Here is a 26,253-nt window from a genome sequence, read left to right as displayed (position 1 = left end):
GAGGGTTGCATGCCTGCAGGGCAGCAGAGTTCAGAACAGTGAACAGAATGGTCACAGTGAGTACTGTGGGATACTGGGGGAGGCCAGTTACAGCGACGCAGCATCTACATTGATGCGTTCTCTCTAACTTTGCTGCCAAAAGCTCTATGCCTCTCACTGAAGTGGTTTTATTTTGTTGGCAAAACAGGAGAGTTTTGCTGCAAAAAGTAGCATTGTAGTGTGTACACCCTCCACTTGTTTTGTCAGCAAAAGGCAGACAAGGCCTTAGAGTATTTATCCGCACCCCTGAGGTGGAGACGTGCTATTAACTCTATTGCACAGAGGGGGAATCCAGGCACAGAGGCTGACTTGCCACGGAACTTGAAGCCAGGTCTCCGGAGTGCTAGCCTGGTACCCTAACCACTAGACCATCAGTCCTCTCCAAACTGAGAATGGGACTGGCTTTTAGTTTAGCTACCTATTAGCTGACCTACCTTTCTCAGTTCTATTTGCTCTCCACTTGCAGGAAAAGCTTCTAATTTCAACATGCAATAATGGCAAGGAGAGAAGTGTAAAGATCTGATCTGGACTCTCCCTCAGAGAAAAAAAACTTTTGAAGTGATAATCAAGATAGCCCAGTACAGACGGTTTGATAAGAAGTGTGAGAATAGTTTTTTTTCCCTCTTAATTAATTGGCCTCTCAGAGTTGGTAAGACAACTCCCACCTGTTCATGCTCTCTGTATGTGTGTCTATATATCTCCTTAATATATGTTCCATTCTGTGCATCCGAAGAAGTGGGCTGTAGCCCACGAAAGCTTAGGCTCAAATACATTTGTTAGTCTCTAAGGTGCCACAAGGACTCCTGTTCTTTTTACAAAAATGATTTTTTCCACAGTCATTAGACACATTTGATAACTGAAACAAAGAATTTTACAGTTGTATCATGTACAGCGTAAAGTGTGAGAAGGCAACCAATAGTGCACACTTCACTTGGAGCTTGACGCTTGTCTCTAAAGATACATCTACACTGCAATCACAGGGGGTCATTAGAGCTTGTTTAGACCTAGCTTTGATCTAGCTAGTTCAAGTATCAGCGCAGTGAAGCCATGACAGCGTGTGCTTTAGTGGCTTCCCTGCTCCAGGCCCTGAAATAACTCAGTCAGAGCTTGGCTACGCCCCCGTGAGCTGCAATGGCATCCTGTGATGGCAGTGCAGACAAGCCCTTGGTTTCTAGTCCATTTCATTTCTTGAGTCACAGAAGCTCTGGGATTCCAACACTGTTGAGGGAAGATCCTATTGGGATTTAAAGCAAGCCCATGCCAACGATTCTCATCACGAGGGGTTCTGAAAGCTCAAGCTGTACATCTGTAACTCAACTATCTCAACAGTGGCTGGTCCACATACATTAGGTTCTGCTGTGTAGCTTCCAAAGTAGCTTGTATTCATGGCATTAGATTCCTGGGTGGGTAAGGTCTGAGCAGGGAGAGGGGTTTGCCTGAAGCCAGCCAGGCCTCCCTACCCATCAGCATTAGATGGTGGCATCTCACCTCTTCTGCACGATGAGGTTGATGTTGCGGAGAGCCACATACTGCAGCTCAGGCTCTGCCGAGAGCAGTGTGACCAGAGGAGGAGCCAATTTCTTCAGCAGGGTGCCATAATAATCCAGGTCCTTCGACAGCATCTCCATGAACTTCATCAGCACTTTCACTGCTGATAGGACCACGGCAGAGTTGGCATGGGACAGCCGGGGCGTCACCCGTTCACAGATGCTGGGAGAGGTGTGGGGAGAAGGGAGAACAAGAAAGGCAAATACAAAGCAACTGGATAGAAAAGTTTTAACCCTTAAGGCAAATATTGCTAGTACCACCAAGGTTACAAGCCTGTGCCAATATTTGGTTCACACTAGGGACTGCTTTCAACCATTTCTTTCATACTCCACTGTCCTGAAAGTAATCTGGGCTCACAGGACTGCTCGAGGGGCAAACCCAGCAATGGATCAGAGATAGGGTCCCAATCTTGAACCCTCATTGCCAGTGCTGGTGAACTAACTCAGCCGGCAAAGAAAAGTATCTCATGCCACTTCTGAGCCATCACCTTGAGGTGACCTAGTAGCCAAAATAGACTCAGGAAGAAGCAGAGTCAAGGTCTCCTTGATAGACCAGAACAGCATAACAGTGGATCCTCAGATGAAGAACAGGAAGGGATATGCCCCAGAACACTAGTGATACTTGCTCCTTGCACTGACCGGGGTATAAAAACCAAAAAAGAAGATGTTTTGGGTTCTTGAAAGGGGGGGGAGAGGGAGGAGAGGAGAAGACCTGGCACTGGAGGGATGTGGTCTATATGGTCTAGTCACTGAAAGAAGTGTATAGGTCCCATGTAGCTTACAAGTCATTGGCCGATCAGCCTGATTTCTAGATCCCTAATGTCCAGATACCACAGCAACCTAATAGCGGGCTCCCCAGACCCTCCTCCCACCACCGCCGGGCCTCCCAACAGAAGGCTCCCCAGACCCTCCCCCGCAATCACCTCTGGGTCTCCCAACAGCAGGAGCCACAGCCCCTCCCCTCACCTCTGGGCTTCCCGGTCATCCTTGGGCATGTAGTTAGCCAGACAGTCCAGGATGAAGATCTGGCCCCACTCCGTGCATTCATTCAGGGCCGTCAGCAGCTTGTTAATAGACTGGGGGTTCAGGTCCAGCAGGTTACTGCTTGGGTGAGACTCTGCTATTTCCGAAAGGGCTGCTACCGCATTAGCCACCACCTGAGAGAGGACAGGCAGGCAATTAACGTCCATTTCGCATGTCTAACCCCTTCCCATTCATAGTCACATACATGCAAGGAGGCAGTATTGCCTGGGGGATAGCGGATGGGGACCTGGGGGGTCAGGAAACCCAGGTTCTATTTCTGCCAGGAGCTACCTGTGTTACTGCGGGTAACCTCTGTGCCCAAGTTCCTCCTTCTGCAAGCCAGGGGGGGGGCTTATCCACCTCTGTAAGCGCTTAGGTCACCTCAGCAAAAGGCACTAAGAATTGCAGAGCTTGGAACAGCTGCTGGGACTCCAGCCACAGGGCGACCCACAAGGCAGCCAAGAACACGGCACACTGCCAGGGAACCACAGACAGCTCTTGGACCAAACGCTCGTTGGACAAGACACATTTGAATACCCTGCACGAAAAAGCTTTAAGACACATGATCCTCTGCGACTATCAGTGGCCTCACCATCACACCAGCCACAAGCAATTTCTTAACACTACCACCAACCTAGGCTACAGGGGAAAGTCAACTAGGGATAGGAAGAAGGGGCTCAGAACTGCATGGAACAGAACCTGAGCCAGATTTACAAGCCCCCCCCCAGCTCCCTGAAAACAGACATACATCCTTGCCAACAGCACCTCTCAGAGCCTCCAAACGACAACTGAGTGCCAACCCCCTCACACAAATAATTAAAGATACAGGAGACAGGAATGTAATTACTGTTAGCATGGTCCTGTGGCCTACATGGTAACCTCTTTAAATATTCAGTGTGTGCTGGTGAAGTGAAGCTGGAGTCAGACCCAGCCCTTCACCCTGGAGCTTGGAAGATGGGATCCCTCATTATTCAGACACTGACCACAACACCTTTGCTCCCTAAACACAGAACCACCATTAATCTCCTTTGAAGCCATTGGCTCCTTGCCTGCGAGGTTTGCACAGCAATGCAGCTGCTTAATTGGGTGGGTGGTAAGAGTTGATGGGCAGCAGAGAGAGGGGCGAGGGAGACATGGTGGTTAGCAGGGTTTGAAATACTCTCCAGCCCCAAAGTCAGGGCTTTCTTTTAGGAGAGGAGGGAGATAAGGGGAAGGGGCAAGTCCACACGCTATCAGGGATGTGATGAGTCTCCCCTGAACCTGTAACACAGCGAGAGATGTTACAAACCTACCCGTGTTGCAAGGTTATTCACTCAATTCTGAGTCCCCAGTTGCTGGCTAGCAGTACTATTGGGTTTTGGCATCAGTGCTGTGCTAGAGACCAGAACAGGGCTTGGCCATCAGCTAAAAACTAATCTGCTCATCCAAGCTTGAAAGAAAAAACAAAGGGGGAATTGTTTGTACCTACAGGCCAACAGACTTGTCAATGCATTTTAGTGACACAAAAGTGCTTCTTGACTTTCTGCTGTAGTGCTCCCTTCAGGGCATAGGGGTTTGAAGAGAACAAGGAGGTTTGTTCCTCCATTAGGCCCTTCTGATTGCTGCAGTCAAAGTAATCCTGGCAGAGCAGCGAGGGAGGACACAGAACTCAGAGCTGGAAATGCTGCCAAGGGCTGATCGTGAAGAGAGAACCCAAATCCTTGGCATTGATGGGGAGCTCTGACATAATGCTGCAGGCCCAGCTGCTGCCAAGTCCCCTCCATAAGAGGAAGCTTGTGGATGTTACATGAATAGATGGGTTTTCATCTTGGGTAAGTAGTACATCTGCCTACCTTTCATCTCAGCAGGATCCTAGAACGCTTACCAACTAGATACAGGCAGCCACCTCTGGGCTAGAGAGCAGCAGCCAAATGGTCTGAAGCAGAGATGGGGAAGGAAATTTTGGCCAGTTAAGGCTAATTATTACCCATAAGTGCAAAGGGTGCCCAATCAGAGCAGACAGGCCCTTGATTGTAAAGGTCTCAGTCAAGACAGCCACACAGCTTCCAAAGGATGAATGGTTAAACTGACCTAGACAGGATTCCGAATCCTGGCTCCAGATTCCCTAGATGTTTCAGAGCCAATGCTCACTAAGCCAATCTGACTGGTATCCAGAACCCCAAAGCACTTTTATGAACTAAGAGCCAGCGAGCTCACAAAGGAACTGGTGAAATGCAGCCACCATTTTATGCCAGAGTCATTACACCAGAGTTTCCATTTCCCAAGACCCCAATTTCCTGGATGGCAGCTCGATGGTAACTGAACCCTTGCAAAGAATAGAGGCTAGAGCCACCAGATCACACGTAAGTGCTCTCCCCCGCCTCTTTACCTAGCCAGGAGAGCCACAGAAGAGACAAGCTTCTCTTGAGGAGTGTGGAGATGGAAGCAGCAGGGCTAAGACCTAAGGAAAGAAGAAAGTGTAGCCCTTTGAGGCACAAGGAAGAAACGGACAGGCAGGAAGCGCCCAGCTGGCAGAGCGGGAGGAGATGGACTTTGCCATATCCATAGCTTTTACATGAATGCTCCTAAGACTAAGCACATCTCTTGCCTAGTGCCAGTGCTCCATGCAGTTGCTCTGAGATTGAAAAGGCATCAGACACAGGCAGGATTGTTCCAATATTGCTCCTCCCGTCAGGCACTGCAACTATTCATGGCCACTGGTCACCTGTTGGGCTTTAGTCAAGGTGGCTGTGTTGGTGGCAATGACTACCCAGAAATCAGTACGGGCATCAGAACCATTTCTGCCCCATCAGCAGAGTTCTGTGACACACCCCTGTCCCCCAAAACAGCTTTAATGACTCTCCAAGCACCATCTCCTAAGCCTGTCTGGTTTTGCACAGCCATGAGTGAGTGACATTTGCACAGAACACCTTGCAATGGAGAAGACTTGTTGCATCATCTACTCCATTCCTCTGTCAGGGCAGGCACTAACCACATGGGAGTCAATGGCTATTACAGTATCTGTCTCCTTTCTGATTACACCCAACTAGCAAGCAGGGCCTCCTCACCCGGGATGCACCTTGAAGGGCTGAATGGTTACCTGCTAACAAACAGCATACTGCAGAGACAGCAAACGAAAGGGAGGCCAGGCCAGGCGGGGATTACAAGGGCAAGCAGTGAGATCTGCACAGCTCTCAGGAGAGGCTATCACTAAATACTCTAGTGTAAGCAAGGAGAGAGGGGGGGGAAGAGGAGGGAGAGTCCACAGCGTCTTGAGGCCAAAGAAGCCTCCTTTGTACAATGGCATTTTCTAAGGACCATTGAAGAGATCTCAGCATATTCATGTTTTGGAAGATTCCCAGGTGCCCCTGGCTGAAGCAATGAATGCAGAGAGCCATGCAGAGGTTTATGCTTGGATTAGTGGGAGAGGATAAGTGAGTGGGAAGAGCAACTGACCAAGTTCATTGCAGTCTGGAGGAGAAAAGAGGAAGGGGCTGAAGACAGCTTAGAGCAGCGAATGAAAGCCGAAAAGAACAATCACCATAGGGTTGGAATCCGAGATGAGGTCCTTCAATGTGTCCAGGAAACCTTGGTCCTCCACAAGCTGGGCATTGATGTCGTGAAGCTTTGCCACGCAGACTGCTGCTGTCTTACGCACGTAAGGGTCCTCGTCCTTCAGACACTTCCTCAGGGGCTCACAGAGATACTCCGTTATCTTATCCACCCGGATGCAGCCCATTGTCCGCACAGCCAGAGCCCGGATCAGAGGGTTGGGATCCTCACAGTCCTACAGGGGTTAAAAAGGGATGTTAGATTCCTGTCACTTCTTGGGGCCACAATTTTCAGGCTTGGGGGGCTGAAGCTCTTAGTACATATTCAGGAACCAAAACTAAAGTGATCTGAATTCCAGTGGTGCCATGCATCGAGTGCTAAGATCAGGTCTCTCATTTAGGTGCCTCAATATGGATTTAGGACTTCAGGAATGTGAATTTGACAGCCCGGGCCACAGTGCAGATAGTAACCCCTTAATGCTCAGCTCTCTGGAGGTGGACATCATCACCTCTCATGCAGACACTTGTTAGGTTACACCGAATGCCAATGCTGCCAAGTGCTTACATTCCTTCTGCAAAAGCCGTCAAATGCAACCCTGTAAGTCACCTGTAAGTCACCCCTGCGCAAAGGGTATTGGCCTCCAGCACGGACCGGAACTAGCAAATCCAAAAGCATTTAAAATTCTGCTTTGGCAGCATCTTTGCTCCCAACACATTCTCATTCTGCAGCTGCAGACGCCTACAGCCAGGAGAACATGAAGACCTTCTCAGCGGCAGCCATCCTTACTGGTGAACTCTGCTGATGGTCCAGGACAGACATGAGCCGTGGGAGGCTCGTGGAGGGGACAGAACTTCCTCAGTTTATGAGAAGATAACAGAAGTACAACTGCCATGGAAGTATTTCTTCTGAGCTAAAATAAAGGCCAAGTTTAGCTTCTTCATCCAGTGCTCAAGCCCCAGGGAATTACAGGTGATTTACACAAGACCAGAGGGGTAAGGCTGAGAAAGCCAACCTGCGCCCACTTCTTTGGAGCTGGTTAAGTGGCAATTCAGTCTGCAGGCTTCCCAGGCCCCATACTGTTTTCCCATCAAATGCAGTGGGTAGGACTGATGTGAGGGGGACACTCAGTGACCATGGAGACTGAATTCCCACTCATAGGGAGATCCTTCCAGGTCAGGATTAAGTTCTTAGGTGGAATGGTGAAAAGGGAAGCCCAGGACTGAAGGAATATGGTGCACAAGTAAGGGTGGACTGGTGATGGGTGTCCCGTTTCCTCCTCCCCTAGAAGAGCAATACTAAGCTCATTGAGAGGAGGAGGAGTGGAAATTCAGTCAGGGTTTTTGCTGAATGACTTAGGTTCTGGATACACATGGCAAACCAAGCTTGAGCCCTCCACGATGCAAGTGTACATTGCCATGGTAAGCAGCACTCCCATCTCACCTTTACGAAGGTGTTGACAGCCATAATGGCCATGTCTGGCTGGCTCTTGGCATAATTCATCAGGTACAGGTAGACCAGCTTCTTCAGCTCTAGGTTATCGGTCTGCATACAGTTCACCACATCCGGGAAGAGCGCACTGAAAGACAGAGTGCCAGCATAAACTACCCCAGTGCTACTGAGACAGGAGAGGAGAGAGTTAGCTGGGGTATGTTCAACTTTCACCTCTATAACCAGAGGCATGCATGTGTCCAGCCACATATCACCTCCTCTGGCCCTCCCAGCTGCCACAGTATTTCCAAAACCTTTTATGTACCTAAGTGTGAGACTCCATTGAGCTCTCTGAAGGAGCCATTCCAACATCTGGATTTCTTCATGGATCTCCACTAAAATAAGCTCAATAAAGCAGTCCCTAATGCATAAAGCTTGGGGTCTTCCTCACCCCAGAATGCTCTACCCTAGAATTTTGGTTGCAAAGTTGGTTCTCCAATTCCTTGAAAGCTCATCCAGTATTAATAGACCTTCACTAAATTAAAGAAACCTACATCAATTTTATGTAAGATAAAGAGTTTCCTTGGCTATTAGTGGCTTTTGGAATCTCCCTCAGATCATCTTCAGACAGCTGTACAGCTCTGTAGCACATACAGAAGAGAATGGACATCAAATACACATGTTGTCCTCTATTTAAAGCCACACCCTTGTTCGACCTCTGTTCTTTCCCTACTATGCTCCAGGCTAACTGCTTAGCAGCTATTCCCTTTAGAGACTTGTTCATTGGCAGTCTCCCTTCTAAAAGGATTTGTTGTTTCATTCTGGGAGTTTGTCCTCACTTTTATATTCATTAGCCATTTCCCCTTCTTTTATCCTCTTTCCCCTAAAAACTTGTTTGATGTTCTTATATAAAAGAGATCCAGAAAACCATTTATCAGTGACTCCAGCAATTAGAATCAGTCTACACTATGAGACTGACCAGGTTAAAGCTGCGTTGTGGACACTGTTCCCTCTAAGCTGTGCGCGTGCACACAGATCCTAAACCCCGCACACACGGCGAAACACCACGCGCACAAACATTTGCACAGAAGAAATGTTTTGCACACACGGCCTGTCAAAAATTAGAGGGAACATTGGTTGTGGACTATGTCACATACAGTTTTTAAAAGAACCATGGTTAAGGGCGGAGGCTTGCTTTTCCTCCACCTGCAGCCATGTTGAGCAACCATGCTTCAACACAGCCAATTTCATAGTGAAGTGTAAATTCTTTTAAGAGCTAAACTATGTGCTGAACAAAGTACTGCACCACAAGTTATCATCCAATGGCTGTTCAGACATGACAGCACGCTCAGTCAAAAAGATTGTGTGGTCACATCTTTCCACAGTGTTGAAGGGAAACTTTATTGCATCAAAGACAGAATAGAAAAAGCGAGATAGCATCCTTCTTATCAGGAACACAGCTTCACAAGGACAGCACTGAATTCCAGAGCTGTAACAGTCCCCTAACAGAGTGCAGCTAGAAGAGAAGTCTAAGTCTCTGGTCCTAGTGAATGAGTGAAAATATTCTAGAGTTGCAGAATTTAAGATAAGTTGTATGGAGAAATAGCCCTGCATAAGAGCCTGTTGACAGCATCAGAGCCGGGTGAATGGGGACAAGCTCAGCTTGTGCTATTGCAACAGCAGAGCCCAGATCCACTTGATTGTTAGTGACTCTTCCCTTGCAATGATGTTACATCTAAAAAAGCTGGTTAGGCCACCAAGGCTAAAGCAGAATGAGGCGAGAACAATTCAGGAGTGAATCTGGGTGGGGGGGATGACAAAAAACAGACTACTCAGACACCTAACTCTCTCAAAAAAAAAAAAAAAAAAAACAGTCAAGGTCAGAGATTGTTGGACCTAGATGCTGGCCTACTTGGCCAGTTCTCATTGTTTTAAGCTAACATGCATGCCCCAGCAAATCCACTGAATAGTAATACGGTGCAATATGTGGGGTGGGATCAGTTACGGGGGAACCCGTACATATAGAATATATGAGTGAATTGTTATCTGCCAGACAGTAAATATTTACTGTGTTAAAAGCCATTCTTAAATCGCTGTCATGCTTTCCACTGATGGGAATGGATTGGGAAGCTACCATTGTCCTGATACTGCCCAGCCATTTGATGAGCCGCAACAAAGCTCTGAGGAAGTAGAACCCTTCACGAGCACGGCAAAAGGGTCTTCAAAGTGCTCACACAAATATTTTTCTTCAGTTGACTTAATCTCTATTAACACTTGATGAAATTCCAGAATCTAAGACTTTAAGGCTCCCAGCCTTCCCCTGAATTCAGATGGATTCTGCTTGAAACCATACTCTGCACTCGTGTGTCAAGAAGGTAGCTTCCCTTCAGAGGAATCAGTCATTACTTATCTCAGCCTTCAGAGAAACTTCTCTCTGGTTAGATGTAGGGATCAGACTCTGGCTACAGACACCTGCTCCCTATGCGCCTCACTTTACTTCATACAGACACATCTTTCTCTCCCTTTCTGTATTTTGTGCTTTTTACCATTGTGCTCCCAGGCCAGTAACCCTCCATCCAATCCTTACATCCTGCTCCTTCAAATGCACCCTCCTCACTCTCCTAGACTGACTTCCTGGGTCTTGCACTGGCCTATCTTGTTTTACTTTGTGAGCTCTTCATAGCACAGACCGGGAAGTGCCATGTAAACTAATGGTGCTGGGGGCCCTGGCTGGTGTCCTGACCCTTGGGTTCTAGTCACAGCTCTGCTACTGACTGAATGTGCAAGACTGGACAAGTCACATCTGTAAAATGGGAACAGAGCTTTAGCCACCTTTGTAAAGCACAGATTTAACAATGAAGGGTGCTAGGTGGTTGTACTGTTACTAGCTAGACCTAGAAGTTGATCTCTCTCATAACCTTGAATGCATCCTTTTAAAAAGGTGCATATGGATGTGCGAGAGACCAAGGTCATCACTCCTAAAAGAGGAAGGGGCAGCAGCACCATTTGGGTTTACAGCCTGTGTAGGGAGGGAGGGAGGGAAGCCGTATTTCTTTACCACGACGACCTGATGGGGTAAAAGGGAGAGGAAAATGGAAGAGCTCAGCTTAATATTTTATTCTTGGCTCATCATAACAAGATCATCATCTATGAAACAAAGATCTGTCCTCTGTCAAAAGGGGCTTGTTTGCCCTTTTTTTTTTTTTTTTTTTTTTTTTAAGGTTAAATTTAAGAAAGCAGCAATAATTCCAATAAGCTAATCTGGACACCAGCCCAGTCCTCCTTTAGCTAGATTACTACTAAAAACAAGTCAAGCTTGCTGACTGATGGGCTACTTGACCTGAATATAATGTTCATCTTTCAGCGCAGAGGCTGCAGTGACAGGCAAGCTCTCACCCAGCTCTCACACAAGACAAATGGGTAACTGACGTGCAGACCACCCACAGAGCCAAAAGGAGCCTTCTGTCGTGGACATGGAGGCCGATCTCAAGAAGCCATAGGCCCCATTATGCCTTGAGCCAAGGAGCTGTGTTGTTGGGACCTGTAGTTTACATGGGCTGCTATAATCTACTTGTTTAATACACATTAGGTGCAGCAATCAGGTTCTGGGCAAGCTGCCAGTGCATCCCTGCAGCTGGGTACAGTTTGGGCACTCCCAACCCTACAGCAATAGATGGCAGCCCAAAAGCGGCTCCGCCCTGTGCATGGCAGCGCACCTGACATCTTTGCCAACGGTCATGGATGCGATCACCTTCTTCACCGCCTCTTTCTTCTTCTCCTTCTTGTCGCTGTTCAACTCTGCCTTCAACTCAAAGATCTCCCCTGGAGAAGAGGGCGAAAGAGATTCAGGAGTTAACATTTCCTGCCCTGACAGATTGGGGAAAGCAGCAGGTTTTGGTAGAAAGGTACAGTCAGCTGCTTAGATGAATGCTCCATTTTAATTACCCACAGGAATTGAAAGCAATTGCTTGCCTGTTTCTATTAAATGAAGGCAAAGAGCTCTCTTTGACCCAGGCTGGCAAGGGAGCCCAGCCAGTGGAGTAACATCTCAAGATGCCACATTCAGTAATGGTCGTAGCCTCACTGGGAACACAGCCACAGCCAAGCTACTCTCCCCCATCAGGCACTCTACACCTCCTGGGCCAAGGAGAGTTTACAATGACTTGGCAGAAAGCAGGCGGGCCCACTGGAGCGGGAACACAATGCACTAACCAGCTCATGGGATGAGAGTTTAAGGTTTGGGCTTGATAGCTCTCCCAGGCTGGGACTGCCTCAGAATCTGTGTGCTCAGAGAGAGCACAACTTGCCAATTCCCCACTGGCTAGCTCAGAATCGGTGTCAGTGGGATCCAGAAGGTAAGGCACTTAGCTGGAAGCAAAATCAACACAATGGAGGAAGGAGTAGAGGGGGGAAATATAACAGGAACCTGTTACAGTTGAAGCTAGACAAATTCAGACTGGAAACAAGGTGTAAATTTCTACCAGTGAGGGTAATCAACCCTTGGAACAATTTACCAAAGGTTGTGGTGGATTCTCTATCACTGGCCATTTTAAAATCCAGATTGGATTTTTATTTTTAAATATATGCTTAACCAGGAATTATTGTGGGGCTGTTCTCTGGCCTGCGTTATACTAGATGATCCCAATGATCCTTTCTGGCCTGCCAATCTATGAATCAGGCCTGGCGCTTCCTCTACAAAAAAGAGGATCTGCAAGGGGGAACTTGGCAATAGCCAATGGGTAGCTCTTCACTGACCTTCCCCTTCAGCTCATTGAAATACACACCACATAGGAACTCTTTGGTCAGTATTGTTTTGTGTATGCAGAAATGGGAACTGCCAACACTTTCAGACGGAATTGAAAGGGTGTTGAAATTTCACTGTGGCGTCTAGGAATCCGTGTGTTTCTCTAGCACCCACTATCTAAAGATCTCAAAGCAATTAGGGAATTAAGCATCAACATCTTTGTGCAAGAGGTATTATCCCAGTTATTCAGAAAGGGAAACTGAGGTGAACAGACGAAATCTAACTGCACGAGGGCTACAACCCAGGCAAGGCATGAAAAATCCATTCACCAGTGGAGAGAATCTATGACCAGAGGAGGGGTGGCAGAGGAAAGCACTACGCCATCAGTTACTGCAGAATTCAAGTTCTCATTATAAATAAAACGTTTCTAGGGATCATGTTGTTAAGATCACTTTCTGAGCCTGACCTGTCACAGAACTGGCTGCCTGAGTCTGTCTGGTAGACATAGCACTGTGGTGGGTATCCCAGAATCTCTCCTATCCCAGCAACCATAGAAGGCTGGACTTTCTACCAAGGTGTTATCCCTGAGCTTCAATGCTGCGTCAGGTCAATTACTACTTGTCTGGTAAGTTCTGCAAAGCTTGAACCCACTCTTCCTGAGTCAGTCCTAAGTCATAACTGTCGCTAAGGCTTATCTCCAGTAGCAGAATCACCCCCACATGATCAGAGCGCCAGTCCTACACTGAAAGCAAGAGCATTCTGAGAACACAGTCCCCAGACTAAGGCAGGAGATGGTTGCCAATGGTTTGCTGGGTGCCAGCTCTCACACTCCTCCAGTTTTGAAGGAGTGGCGTTTCCGAGACAACATGCTCAGCTCTCACATGGCTAAGTGCAGTGGTCTGACTAAGGAGCGCTAGACCATTCATTTCTGATTAGCTGTCCATCTCCCATAGAGCCACACACTGGTGCTAGTGACAGGTGGCAAAAGTAGCAAGGATACAAGTTTATATTTTCCTACTCATCCAACCAAGCCTGACAGCACCATGTGCTCTGGGTCCTGAGGTATCTCTGCCAGCTCATTCTTCAGCAAAGAGAAACACGCTGTGCCAAACTCTACAGGATGGAAAGGGGGGACAGGGATTGGATTAGGTGTGTGGAAGAGGGCTCCGGGGGGGGGATGTGAGCTAGAAAATTCATTAAGGCCCAGAGTCCATTGACTCAAAATTCAGAGTCAGAGGACACTAACACCCCATTGTCCCCACACATCCACCATCACCAAATGGTGCAGTCATATGCACTAGGTACAAATGTGTATGCAACTAAGGCCACAGCAACAGAAAGAATATGCTACTGTCACAGGGTAGAGGGCCATTTTGTTGCTATCAATGTTTCACTGGGATCACAGCTCCTAAGCCCTCTTTTTAACTCAACCTTCCCACCTTTCACTGACAAGGGGTAATTACAGCCTCTGGTGGAGGGGACGGAACAGCACGACACTAGACTCCACTCATTTACATTATTCCCTTGGTTTGGCAGATACTTAAATTTAGCACCCTGAGAGCCACCTGCACTGCTGCTTCAGTGGTTAGTGAAGGTTTCAGGCCCATTGGGATTTTCCGCCAAACCATTTTAACATTAAAGAAACAGGCCATCTGCAAGGGCCAGTCTGACAGCTGCCTGATGGGTGTTACTAAGCTGCAAAAGCTGATAAAAGAACAGTTAAAAGGCTTGTCTCGGTTCACTGCCAGGCCACTGAGTCTGGGTGACAAACTGTTTTTGCCACCCAGGAGCTAGAATATTATCTGGAATCCGTCAGGGGTTCGGAAGCCTGAATGATGGGTAGTTTTGTCTGCAGCTAATGAGCAAGTTACCAACCCCACCTGCATGCACAGCGCTCCTTCACCTGTTCACAAAATGGAGATCCTGCAGCTCTCACTCAAAGGATGGGAGAGAACTGCACACATCCCAATCATCTAGCTTAGCACACTGCATGCAAGCAGGAACAGAGTTATTAAAAGCTTTTAACCAGTAACCAGTTTCTTTCCCCCTCTTCATACTATATAGTTTGTTACTAAAAATTCCTTCTGTGTCTGAATCTTTAGGATGGCAAAGAATGCTAAAGTGGGATGGGTGCAATTGCTAATCAGGACTTTGGAGGTTCCCCAATTTGGGAACAGTCAGACCCACCCCTCATTGTGGAAGTGAGCAGGACTTGGGCTATTAATCCCATGCAGAGGCATCCTCCTTGGGAATAGTTGAGAGGGCAAGGAGAGATGTTGGGAAGCATGAGTAAAGCAGCCCGCGCATGCACGGTTACCTTTCTTTGTGGTGGTGAAGTACTTGGAGTCTGTCATTTTGGCCCCTGGTTTGCAGTGCGTCTCTGAGGAGAGAGAGAGAGAGAGAAAGAAAATGCTGACACCTGGATAACCCCCTTGCTTTTCTGCTGAAGCAGCGACAGCAGAGGAAGCACTGGGAGGAAAAAACAAGAAGGGGAAAGAAACTCTGCTCTCCCTCAGGAAAAGCAACAAGAACATGCACACGGAGCAGGGTGCATCTCTTCCGGCAAGGACAGGGAGACACACACACACACGGCAGGGTGCCTAGGTACTCCTCAGAGGAGGGTCAGTGAGGTAGGTCGCAGTGTATTTCTCCCCTCTCCCCCCAAAAGGGCAGTGAAGGAAAGCTAATGTGTCATTACCCCAGCTGGCCCATTTTGGTTGCTCTCCACCTGGACTGGATGGTAATGGTAATCACTGCTGCTACCCCAGTTCAAATCCAATGTACCTCACTAGTGACCAAGCCTCAATACCAGCTTGCAGTTCTGCAGAGTGACTGGGCAGTGGTGATGTGTAGACGTCCACCACACAGCCCATCCCAACTGGTGTTAACTGGCCCGCTTATCAAAAGCCTCAACAGAGAACTGGACTAAAGAGATTCAACTCCCCCTCTCACCTCTAACATGATGATCCCCTCCCCCTCAGTTCAGGGTGCAGGCACATCAATGGGGCATTGTGGGAGGGAAGTTTGTACTGCCTGTGCTATGTTTATTCTGTGGACAAACAAGTATTTTTGCATCCAGTGCTGTCATGTTAGCACTTTTCATGAACAAAACACAACCTGGGGCTCTTAGATAAACTGCTGCATTGCAAAGCTTTATGGGGCACATTAGCCAAACCAGTCTCGGAGTAGCAAGTGAAGGGGGGAGCAGCAGTTTTGCTGGGGACTAACCAAAAGCAGCTTGACTAGTGCAATAATCCACTATTTACTTCATTCCAGGCAGAAAGTTTTATTCCAGTGAAGACGCACACCGAGCCCTTCCCCTACCCCACATAGGAAGTGGTTCTCAGCAAGAGAAGAGGAACAAGGCAAAACTGATGATGAAATTAGTTCCAAGGAAGCCTCCCTCTAGGGTAAATGTAAAGGAATAATTGCAGCTCAAAACATAGTGCAAGTCTTCACCTCTGTATTCGATGTATTCAGAAGACATGATCCTTTTCCAAGTCACCAACACTAGGCACCAATTCTGAAGCACTGTTCCTTTAAGTTCAAACATGTAGTACTTCAGCCAAGTGCTTTAGGCCATATTATATAATTCCAAACAGCTGAGGTCAAGTATCAGGGGGTAGCTCTGTTAGTCTGTATCCACAAAAACAACAAGGAGTCCAGTGGCACCTTAAAGACTAACAGATTTATTTGGGCATAAGCTTTCGTCGGTAAAAAACCTCACTTCTTCAGATGCATGGAGTGAAAGTTACAGATGCAGGCATTATATATTCACACATGAAGAGAAGGGAGTCACCTCACAAGTGGAGAACCAGTGTTGACAGGGCCAATGCAGTCTGGCACTCTGCAGGAGTCCAATATCTAAGCAGTGGGTGGCCTTTTAGAAGGTTGGTTGGGAAGTTCCAGATGGATCTTTTTCTGTGGTATTTTACTAACCCTTCAACTGCGAGTTAACCATGTAACTACATGGACATTCAGGACTCCCTCAATATACTAGATAAACAGAATTTAAGAAGGCACTGCCAAATTAGGTTGGTTCTATAAAAAAAAGAGTTTTTATTAATAAAATCCTGGGGAAAAATGTCTTTTCAAATTTAAACATGACTTCTAAGTGTAACTTCTACTCCTGGGGGAATTCTGCACCAAGAAATTAAAAAATCTGCACACAATATTTTAAAATTCTGCTAATTTTATTTATCAAAATAACACAATACAATCACACTGGTTTCATAAGAACGGCCATACTGGGTCAGACCAAAGGTCCATCTAGCCCAGTATCCTGCCTTCCGACAGTGGCCAATGCCAAGTGCCCTAGAGGGAATGAACAGAGCAGGTAATCAAGTGATCAAGTGCCCTGTCGCTCATTCCCAGTTTCTGGAAAACAGAGGCTAGGGACGCCATTGATGGACCTTATTTATTAATTAATTAATTATTTTGGTAATTTATTTAAACTACAATACAATGGATGGAGAATGGGAGTGGGGAGCATTGGGGAAAATCCTCAAACCTCCTTGCCTAACAGTAATGTAGCTAGATTTGACCTTTAATTTGTAGTTATTAGTCAACAAATATATGCAGCCATATGCTCAGTGTTACATCATAGGCAACTGAAGAGCAAGTGAGGGCTGGGGAATCAAACTCACAATTTATATTGGCTACTGACCATCTCCAGAGAGGTCAGTAGCAAACAGTTCATGGAGTACATTTTGATAGGAAATTTTTTCAATCCAAAAATTTAGAGCAATTCTAATCACTAAAGTACCATAAGCATTTATAAGGCCATACTATCCTTTCCACCACTCTGGCAATGTAAAGGAGCCTTGATTTACATCTTTATGGGCTGCTCTAGGCGCCAGAACCGACCTGCCTGCACTACCGGGGAGGGGCGTGTGACCGCTCTTGCGGCTTCCTTTTGCTTTCCTGTCAGAAGTCATTTTTCTGCAGGGAAGCAAAGAAATCTGTGGGGGAGAATTCCCCAAGAAGTAAACTTCAGTGTTGGAAACCCAAGCATCACCAACAGGAGAAAACTGACCGGCTTAGTTTCACTGTCCAAGCTAAGAGGGGAACAAGGAAGAAACAAAGCCAGATGTGATGTATTAGGGGCCTGTTTCTTATTAACACAAAAAGGGGCTTTACAGTAAGTAAGAATCAGGCTCTACATCCCCCCCTGCCCCCCCCGGACCATTTTTAAGAGGCTAATAATCTCTTGAATTTAGACAGCAACATCCATCTGGAGACATGCAAAGAGCTTTACAGACATTAATGAATTAAGGCCCATCCTCCCTGTGGACTAGGTAAGAAATCACCCTTGTTTTATAAGTGAGGAAAACTAAGGCGCACAGCAGGGACGTGGCAGTGCAAAGTAGCAGAGCTGGAAGAGAACCTAGGTGTCCTGGCAGTCTTGTATTTCAGCCGCAAAAACAACACAGGAAGAGGGTTTTTTAATTATTAATTGTTGTTAGTTATGTCTTTTTAACACAGAGGGCAAAACTGCTACAAAGAATATTCAGAGACGGCTACCACAACGTAATCTTAACTCTTTTGCCTGTGCCTGGATGGTGAAGCTCACATGGCCGGCTGCTCAATCCCTTAGACACACCCACACTGCAGCTAGACAGTGCCAGCTGACTCAGGCTCAAGGGGCTTGAGCTAAGGGGCTGTTTAACTGTGGTGTAGATGTTCAGGCTCAGGCTCTAGGACCCTGTGAGGTGGGAGGGTCCCAGAGCTCAGGCTGCAGCCCAAGCACAAAGCCTAGCCACTGTTAAATAGCCCCTTGGCTGAAGATTCAGGAGCCCCCAGCTGGCATGGGCCAGCCGCCGGGTGTCTTAACTGCAGCACAGACATACCCTTCGAGAGACAGAGGAATAGCTCTGTGTGCTGTATTCAGGTAAGACTGGACATTTACCTTTCCAGATGTCCTTGCTTTTATGAGTTTAAAGGGAGGAAAAGATTATTTGTGCTCTAACTTCTCTTGGATTTAATCAGTGTCTTCTTCTGCAGAGTTACTAAGTAACTGATTACAGAATGTCAACCTTACCAATGAACTGCATTTAGCTTCCAGACTATGCTGCAGCATTTTTTTGCACATCATTGCAGATATCCTATTCTTTGCAGTAAGACAATAGGGAGGATTTGCTGCAATCCCTCGGTCAGCATAGGACTACACTGCTCTTATCACACAATAGTTATACAGTCTTACATTATTAGCCTTGCTTCAAAATAAGCTGTAGAGCAACATAACTGCCTCCTTGATAACTTTTTGTCCCTTCCTGTGAAGCAGCTGGTACAATCCCATGGTGGAGACGAAATGGAACACTGGTTTGACCCTGTAAGAAACACAGGAATCGCCAGACATTCCACTAAAGAGCCAGAGCCATAGGGACTGTGTGTAGCACAAGTGACCAGACACACAAAAGGAGGAGGAATTTTGCCACAACTATGGCTAAGTGGTCCAGGTCAGAGGTATCATGCCTAGACACCAAAACAGAACAGAGTCACCAAGAATGATTCCTAGTATCTAGGGCAAGAACTATTTGGCTAGTACCTGGGGCTGTCATGTCACTAGCTAAAGCAGCTAGCTCCCCCCGTTTCCTGGTCTCCCAGCTCTCAGATATTGCAGCGTATGCTTTCATATCCAACCTTTAATCTGATCTCAAAAGGAGAGCAAACCGCCATTTTAAGATCCATTGCATCCTTATGGACCCCTTGAACTCCAAGGTGCCAACACTGGGATTTTATGAATAGTTTATTCAATAAGGTTCAATTGTGAAGAGGAGTTAGCTGGTTGGGGGAGTCTCAAACCATATCTCCTAATGTTTTATTTTTACAGTTGAACCTTGGCAGAAGCAAAGAGAAGCAGAAATACTGAAAGGGAAGGAGTGTGCAAAATCCTGAAACAAGCTGTTTTCAGAGCAAGCGTGAACAGATTGGAATCAGTTGCTGTGATCTTGCTTTTGGCTTCCCAGCTCCAGGCTGGAGAATAGATTGGAGTCTGCATAAGGGGTCTGGTATCCCACACTGCAGTAAAACTAAACTCCGTAAGTAGTGGATAGAAATATAAAACCATTAGCTCAGCGTCTGGCAGTGGTTGTGAAAAACAAACAGGATGCAGGTCCATAACAGAGGATTCTGTGGCTGTACCTCCAGTCCAGTAAACTATATCACAGGAAGAGGGGAGGGACACCGGTAACAAGGCATTCTGGGGCAGCAATCAGGAAAGATTTTGAAGAGAACATGACTGATGTTTATACAACCCTAATGAAGGTAAATTCCACAAGACTATCTCATTGGGCATATCCCGAAGCTAGGATCAGGCAATGAGTGTAGGGGGAATTCCTTAGTGTAGAGGGCAGTGTGTAGAACGTGTTCCCCAAGGCAGTGGAGAAGATTCACTATGTTAACTAACTATTTTCATGAGCACTTAGGGATACAGGATACAAACTGGACAGATAGGGCGATGGATGGAAGTGGGTCATATTACTGGGTGGAATGAAATCATATCGCCTAAGGAAAACAATTCAGAACGGTGGGGTGTCAGGATGCAGAGGATCTACAAAGAGAAAGTCAAATATGGAGCTGAAAGGCTTGACCACCATCTTGGCTAAAGGAAGCCAGCCATTTAGACGTGTGAAGGACTGCTTTGCAAATGCTTAGCACTTATCCAGCAATTTTCATCCAAGGATCTCAGGGCTGTCTACAAAGGTGAGGATGAACCTCAGATTAGACAGACAGAGACAAGTTCAAGCAAAGCATCACATCACAGAATCATAGAATATCAGGGTTGGAAGGGACCTCAGGAGGTCATCTAGTCCAACCTCCTGCTAAAAGCAGGACCAACCCCAACTAAATCATCCCAGCCAGGGCTTTGTCAAGCCGGGCCTTAAAAACCTCCGAGGAAGGAGATTCCACCACCTCCCTAGGTAACCCATTCCAGTGCTCACCACCCTCCTAGTGAAAAAGTTTTTCCTAATATCCAACCTAAACCTTCCCCACTGCAACTTGAGACCATTGCTCCTTGTTCTGTCATCTGCCACCACTGACAACAATCTAGATCCATCCTCTTTGGAACCCCCTTTCGGGTAGTTGAAAGCAGCTATCAAATCCCCCCTCATTCTTCTCTTCTGCAGACTAAACAATCCCAGTTCCCTCAGCCTCTCCTCATAAGTCATGTGCTCCAGCCCCCTATTGTTGCCCTCTGCTGGACTCTTTCCCTACAAGGCCATAAAGTGAATCATAACAGAGTCAGGACAGGAACTCAGGTATTTGGACTGCCAGTCCCTCTGATCCACCTAACCACTAAAAGTACACTGCCTTTCAAGCAGGCATGTCTGGCTAATTAGCTTCTGACATCACCAGCATGCTGTACAGAAAAGAACCCTTTAGAGACACTAGCTAGAGATGCAGCTGGCTTCAAAACAAGTATACAGGGATGAGATGGAAAGTGAAAGAATTGAGAATGTTTTAGTCCCCAGTACTGTTCCCCACTTACAGTCCTGCTTAATAATAAAGTAAATATTTAGCTGTTATATAGCGTGTTTTCACGTGGATCTCAGTGTTTTACAATCTAATGCACTTATCCTCACACACCCCTGTGAGATAGGGAAGTATCTCCATTTTACAAATGGGGAAATGGAGGCACAGAGACTAAGTGATTTGCCTGAGATCACACAGGAAGTCTAGGCGGAGTGGGGAATTGAACCTGGGTCTTCAAAGCCCTAGTGCTCTAACTGCTGGCCATCCTGCCTCTCCTAAGATTGCTGTGTTCCCCCTACCACTCCTAGGCCTTGGCTACACTTGCGAGTACAGCGCTGTAAAGCCTCCCCCAGCGCTGTAACTCACGCCCCGTCCACACTGGCAGGGCACATACAGCGCTGTATCTCCCTGGGTACACTGCTGCAGTTACTCCACCTCCCCGAGAAGCATAAGAGATACAGCGGAGTGGCTACGACTCTCCCCTGAGAGTGTGTACCAGGAATCAACCTGTAGAGCTGTACTGATCACCTTGTCAAGTGGCCAATCCTCTCCATTGTTGTGACCGGCTGCAGGAATGCGGAAGTGCCGGTTTCAAAGCTTGTACCACAGAGAAAAAGCAAACAGTTTGCTGTTTGCTTTGAGTGAGTGAATGAATGAGCAGGGGGCCGGGAGTTCGGAACTTGCAAAATAGAGAGCTGACACGCTCCAAAAAGCACTCTCTCTCCCCACACACTCCCTGTCACACTCCACCCCACCCCACCCGTTTTGAAAAGCACATTGCAGCCACATGAATGCTGGGATAGCTGCCCATAATGCACCGCTCCCAACATATCTGCAAATGTTGCAAGTGTGGCCACGCCACTGAGCTGTCAGCGTGGACAGACTTCAGCACTTTCCCTACTCAGCTGTACGAAGACAGATTTACCACACAGCGCTATACAGCTGCAAGTGTAGCCAAGGCCCTAACCAGATTGAGGAGACCAACAAGCCAAGAGAGGTTTTTGGGGTAAAGGAATTCCAATTTACCAAAACCCTTGTGAAGAAGTCTTGGCAATTGGCAGCTGTTGATCAAATATTGAGAGAGCGAGCGAGCGCTGAGGGAATAGATAGCATTTATACCAGAATCCTGACCATTCTAGGTGTGTGGCCTCTATTGCTTGGCTTTGTTCTAGCTACATATCACAGCCCATTCTTCCTCCTCTTCTGCCACTTCCAAAAGAAGAGGTCTGTGACAGTGCACCCATAAGGCTTCATGAAAATGTGCTTATGAATGTATATATGACATAACTGGAATGTGTTTTATGGTACATACGCCATGTAACATCTCTGTAAAGGTTATGATTTACTGAATCTATTCATCCTATTTGTATGCATGTGTCATTATTGTATTCAAAGTTATGAATATTGGCTGTGTACTTGCTTGATTTCTAAGTACCTTAGTAAAGCATTTGGTCAGCTTCTTGAGAAAGGAATGTGCAAATTAAGCGCCCAATCAAGAAACACTTAAAGGACAATAGTATCAAGTATCGGGGGTAGCCGTGTTAGTCTGTATCTACAAAAACAACAAGGAGTTTGGTGGCACCTTAAAGACTAACAGATTTATTTGGGCATAAGCTTTCGTGGGTAAAAACCTCACTTCTTCATATGCATAGGACAATGAATCTTGGAAGGCTCTAATCCACATAAGAAGTCTACCTGAGGACGTTCAGGGTAGCACGTAAACAATGGCTGCTGCCTGTAAAAATTGAGTCATGTGTGGACATGTGATTTGCCCATGTGACTCCAAAACTCCATCTTGGAGCTGGACTTTGCATAGGAGAGAGGAGGGGGTCTCCACCTACAAGAGAAAGTCTATTTAAACCCCTGGGAGACCCCTCCATTTTGTCCTCAGCTGGCTCAAGAGATAGCCTCTCCACCCCCAACGATACATGAAAGAAACTGGAACAAAGGACAGTAACTACGCGCGGGGGGAGGGAGGGGGAGGAGAAAAGAGTGAGTGATTGCTGGACCCAGACTAGGAGACTGGTCTGTAAAGGAAAGCTTACTGGAACACCACTCAGGGTGGTATTTTGTCTGTATTCAGTTTTCTTACTGTATTAGACTCAGACTTGCATGTTTAATTTTATTTTGTTTGGTAATTCACTTTGTTCTGTCTGATACTACTTGGAACCACTTAAATTCTACTTTCTGTATTTAATAAAGTCACTTTTTACTTATTAAATTAACCCAGAGTATGTATGAATACGGGGGGGGGGGGGGGCAAACAGCTGTGCATCTCTATCAGTGTTAGAGGGCGAACAATTTAGAAGTTTACCCTGCATAAGCTTTATACAGGGTAAAATGGATTTATTTGGGGGTTGGACCCCATTGGGAGTTGAGCATCTGAGTGTTAAAGACAGGCACACTTCTTAAGTTGCTTTCAGTTAAGTCTGCAGCTTTGGGGCAAGTGGTTCAGACCCTGGGTCTGTGTTGGAGTAGACGGGTGTGTCTGGCTCAACAAGACAGGGTGCTGGAGTCCCAAGCTGGCAGGGAAAGCAGGAGCAGAAGTAGTCTTGGGGGTTTCTGTGATCCAACCCATCACAAGGTCATGTTAGGTATATTCTGATTTTGGCCATTTCTGCGGACGCATACCCTGGGTACTGCAATTACACTTCGTTTCTTAGATCCACTACATACAGGGACTTCATAAGGCAACAAAGTGATACTGAACTCTAAAGCAACTGATTTTTGTTAACCTATATTCTTTTCTTTCCCAAAAAACTTTACAAGGCTTTAAGACTGTCAACTTAGTGAGTTAAAAGTGTTTGTGGCTTAGAAGCCAAGCATCAAAACTGACAGCACAGCTTTGACCTAAGAATTAGTACAGACTATTTGAACTCGCTAAAATATGAAGTCAGGAATCCTGGGAGTCAATACACCACATCAAGTTTAATGATGCAGTTAAGCCAGTCCAAAGCTGCCAGAGGTTTCTTCTACTCATTACTGGCTGCCCAGATGCAAATTAAAAGCCCTTTCCTATGACAGCAATTGATAACTCTAGTGCCCTGTTAAGACAGTTTCTTTAATAAACAGGCTGTAATGTCACAAGCTGCAAGAACTCCTGCTGAACCCGATCCCCAATGGTGGCAACAGCAGCAGTAGGTAACTCAGTGCTCTGTTAAATGCTCTGGGATATCCAGAGTATGAGCAATGCTACACAGAAACCACAAGTGGGAGGTGGGAACCACATGATGGTTGCAGCACAGACCACAAGCTCCTGTTTCACTCTATAAACTCTGCTAAATAAATGGCTTTAACCTAAGTAGCCAGTTCTTTAACAGAGCTTATGGTGGACCATGTTGAGCTTTTAATGATGATAGTGTTGACCTTCCAGAGAGAGAGAGAGAGAGTGGAAAGGAGTCAGAGAAAAGTGAGCATCTGAGGACAATCAAGATGGTGTTTAGTCTCCAAACAAATACAATTATCAGGCTGCTTATAAAGCAGCCCTAGCAAACTAGACAACAAGCAGAAAACTTGAAAGTGGAATCTTGGCTCTGCCACTGGCCTGCAGCAAGAAACGTTAAAGCTCTGTGCCTCAGTTTCCCTTGTGATCCTTTGATTTATCTACGTAGACCATAAACATTTTGGGGAAGGAACTGTCTAGTACAGTAACTCTGCACTTAAAGTCATCCTGGTGAACGTTGTTTTGTTGTTACATTGCTAATCAATTAGAGAACGTGCTCATTTAAAGTTGTGCAATGCTCACTTATAACGTTTTTTGGCAGCTGCCTGCTTTGTGCACTGCTTGCAGAAAGAGCAGCCCACTGGAGCTAGCTGGTGGGGGCTTGGAACTAGGTTGGACCGGCAGCTCCCCCATCAGCTCCCCTAAGTTCCCTGTGTGGCAGCCACACAGCGGGCTATCAATTACCGGGCAGTTCAGCTGTCCCTCCCCCCATTGCCATGTGCTGCTCCTGCCCTCTGCCTTAGAGCTGCTCCCAGGAGCCTCCTGCTTGCTGTGTGTGGGGGGGAGGAGAGAGGGAGGCTAATGTCGGGGTGTCTCCCCCTCCCCCCTGCTTACCCCATCTCCACAGAGCGGGGGGGACGGGACAGACTCAACAGGGCTCAGGACGGAGGGAGTTTGCTGGCAGCAGCTGCTGTCTCAACTTGCTGATCTACTTTAAAAGGCAATGTACTTAGAGTGGGGTCAGCGTACTTAAAGGGGCAATGCGCCTCTCTTTCTCACACACACACACACAGGGTGTGTGTCTCCTCTCCCTCAATTTGTGCTGCCTTGTAGAGTGTGAGGCTACATTAACAATGTGTTACCCCCTTGAGGGCTCTGCTGAGTGCTAGTTCACCATTTAGCAGTAAGGCTCCCTGGGAAATATCCCACCCTCTGAATTCACCACCTCAACCAAGCTTCACAATCATTGCTGTGTACAGTATTAAATTGTTTGTTTAAAAAACGTATACTGTGTGTGTATAGTCTTGTCTGGTGAAAAAGATTTCCTTGGAACCTAACCCCCACTATTTACATTAATCCTTATGGGGAAATTGGATTCGCTTAACATTGTTTCGCTTAAAGTCACATTTTCCAGAAACATAACTACAACGTTAAGTGAGGAGTTACCGTCCTATGTGTGTGCAGCATCCAAGGTGCTAGCACAATACAAATAATATGGTCTACTAGGCCTCACTGACATCTGTGCCTTTAAAGACAAGGTAAAGGGTAGGCACCAAAGGAAAAGCCAACATCCCACAAATATGTAGCATGTACCTCAGTGTATCTAAAGCACTACAGTACCAATCAGCCAGAGGCCAAGCCAGGCAAACCCTCAGATCAAGGAACGGCTGCACTAGATCCTGCAGTTATGAAAGTCTTTGGATGGGAGGGAAATAAGTTACACCCACTTGGCCACACCTGATACCATCATCTGCCAAGCCATCTGAATCCTAGAAGGTAACCAGGGTAAGAACCCAGCTTCAGCAGAAAGCAAGCTTCTAGTGCTCAAATTCCACTACCTGACAATGGGATTGTGCCAATTTTCTGTCATCACCGATTCCTTAGTACTGTTAGCTGCCACAGAGTATTTAATCTTCCAAACTAGTGCTCTGCTGTTGGGTCCTATTGGCAATTTTCCAGCTCATGCCTCCGCTGCCTGATTGAAGGCAGGCACGGAATGCAATGTTCCAGTGGCACGTGGAGCAGACCACAACAGCACTCAGAGCTGACAATAAGCCACATGTATGCCTGGAGAAGCTCAGCTGAGGTCAATGGGTCTATAGGAGGGACAAGTCCAACTCTGTTTCCTGCGCCATAATGAGAATTCTCATTCCTTCCCAGACACCAATTTTTCCATTGAGTGGCAGAGGAAGAGATGACAAAGTCCTTCCAGTAAGTATCAAGCCCCCAAAAATCAACCAGCTACTATGCCCCCACTTCCGGGAAGCTGTTGAGAAGTAGGTGGCCTGACCCTTCAGAAAAGC

General features: G+C 46.7%; 1 protein-coding gene across 7 annotated transcripts in view; it reads right to left on the bottom strand.

Moving 5' to 3' along the window:
* The window catches only part of AP1B1 (adaptor related protein complex 1 subunit beta 1), a 68,088-nt gene that overhangs the window by 29,026 nt on the left and 12,809 nt on the right, over positions 1-26,253 (bottom strand). For 5 of the 7 annotated variants that reach the window (XM_065568177.1, XM_065568172.1, XM_065568173.1 and 2 more), the window contains 6 exons: positions 14,630-14,692; positions 11,285-11,390; positions 7,581-7,716; positions 6,130-6,375; positions 2,553-2,743; positions 1,528-1,749 (listed from right to left, as the gene is read on the bottom strand). In XM_065568177.1, the coding sequence (XP_065424249.1) occupies positions 1,528-1,749; positions 2,553-2,743; positions 6,130-6,375; positions 7,581-7,716; positions 11,285-11,390; positions 14,630-14,666 (938 nt within the window). In that variant the 5' untranslated portion in view covers positions 14,667-14,692. The remainder of the gene's footprint in view (positions 1-1,527; positions 1,750-2,552; positions 2,744-6,129; positions 6,376-7,580; positions 7,717-11,284; positions 11,391-14,629; positions 14,693-26,253) is intronic. The other 2 variants (XM_065568175.1, XM_065568176.1) reach the window with 1 other exon arrangement.

Source organism: Chrysemys picta, chromosome 15 (assembly GCF_011386835.1).
Source record: "Chrysemys picta bellii isolate R12L10 chromosome 15, ASM1138683v2, whole genome shotgun sequence".
NCBI classification, from domain to species: domain Eukaryota; kingdom Metazoa; phylum Chordata; order Testudines; family Emydidae; genus Chrysemys; species Chrysemys picta.
The sequence above is the reverse complement of the archived record's forward strand: the minus strand, read 5'-3'. Positions and strand labels throughout refer to the sequence as shown.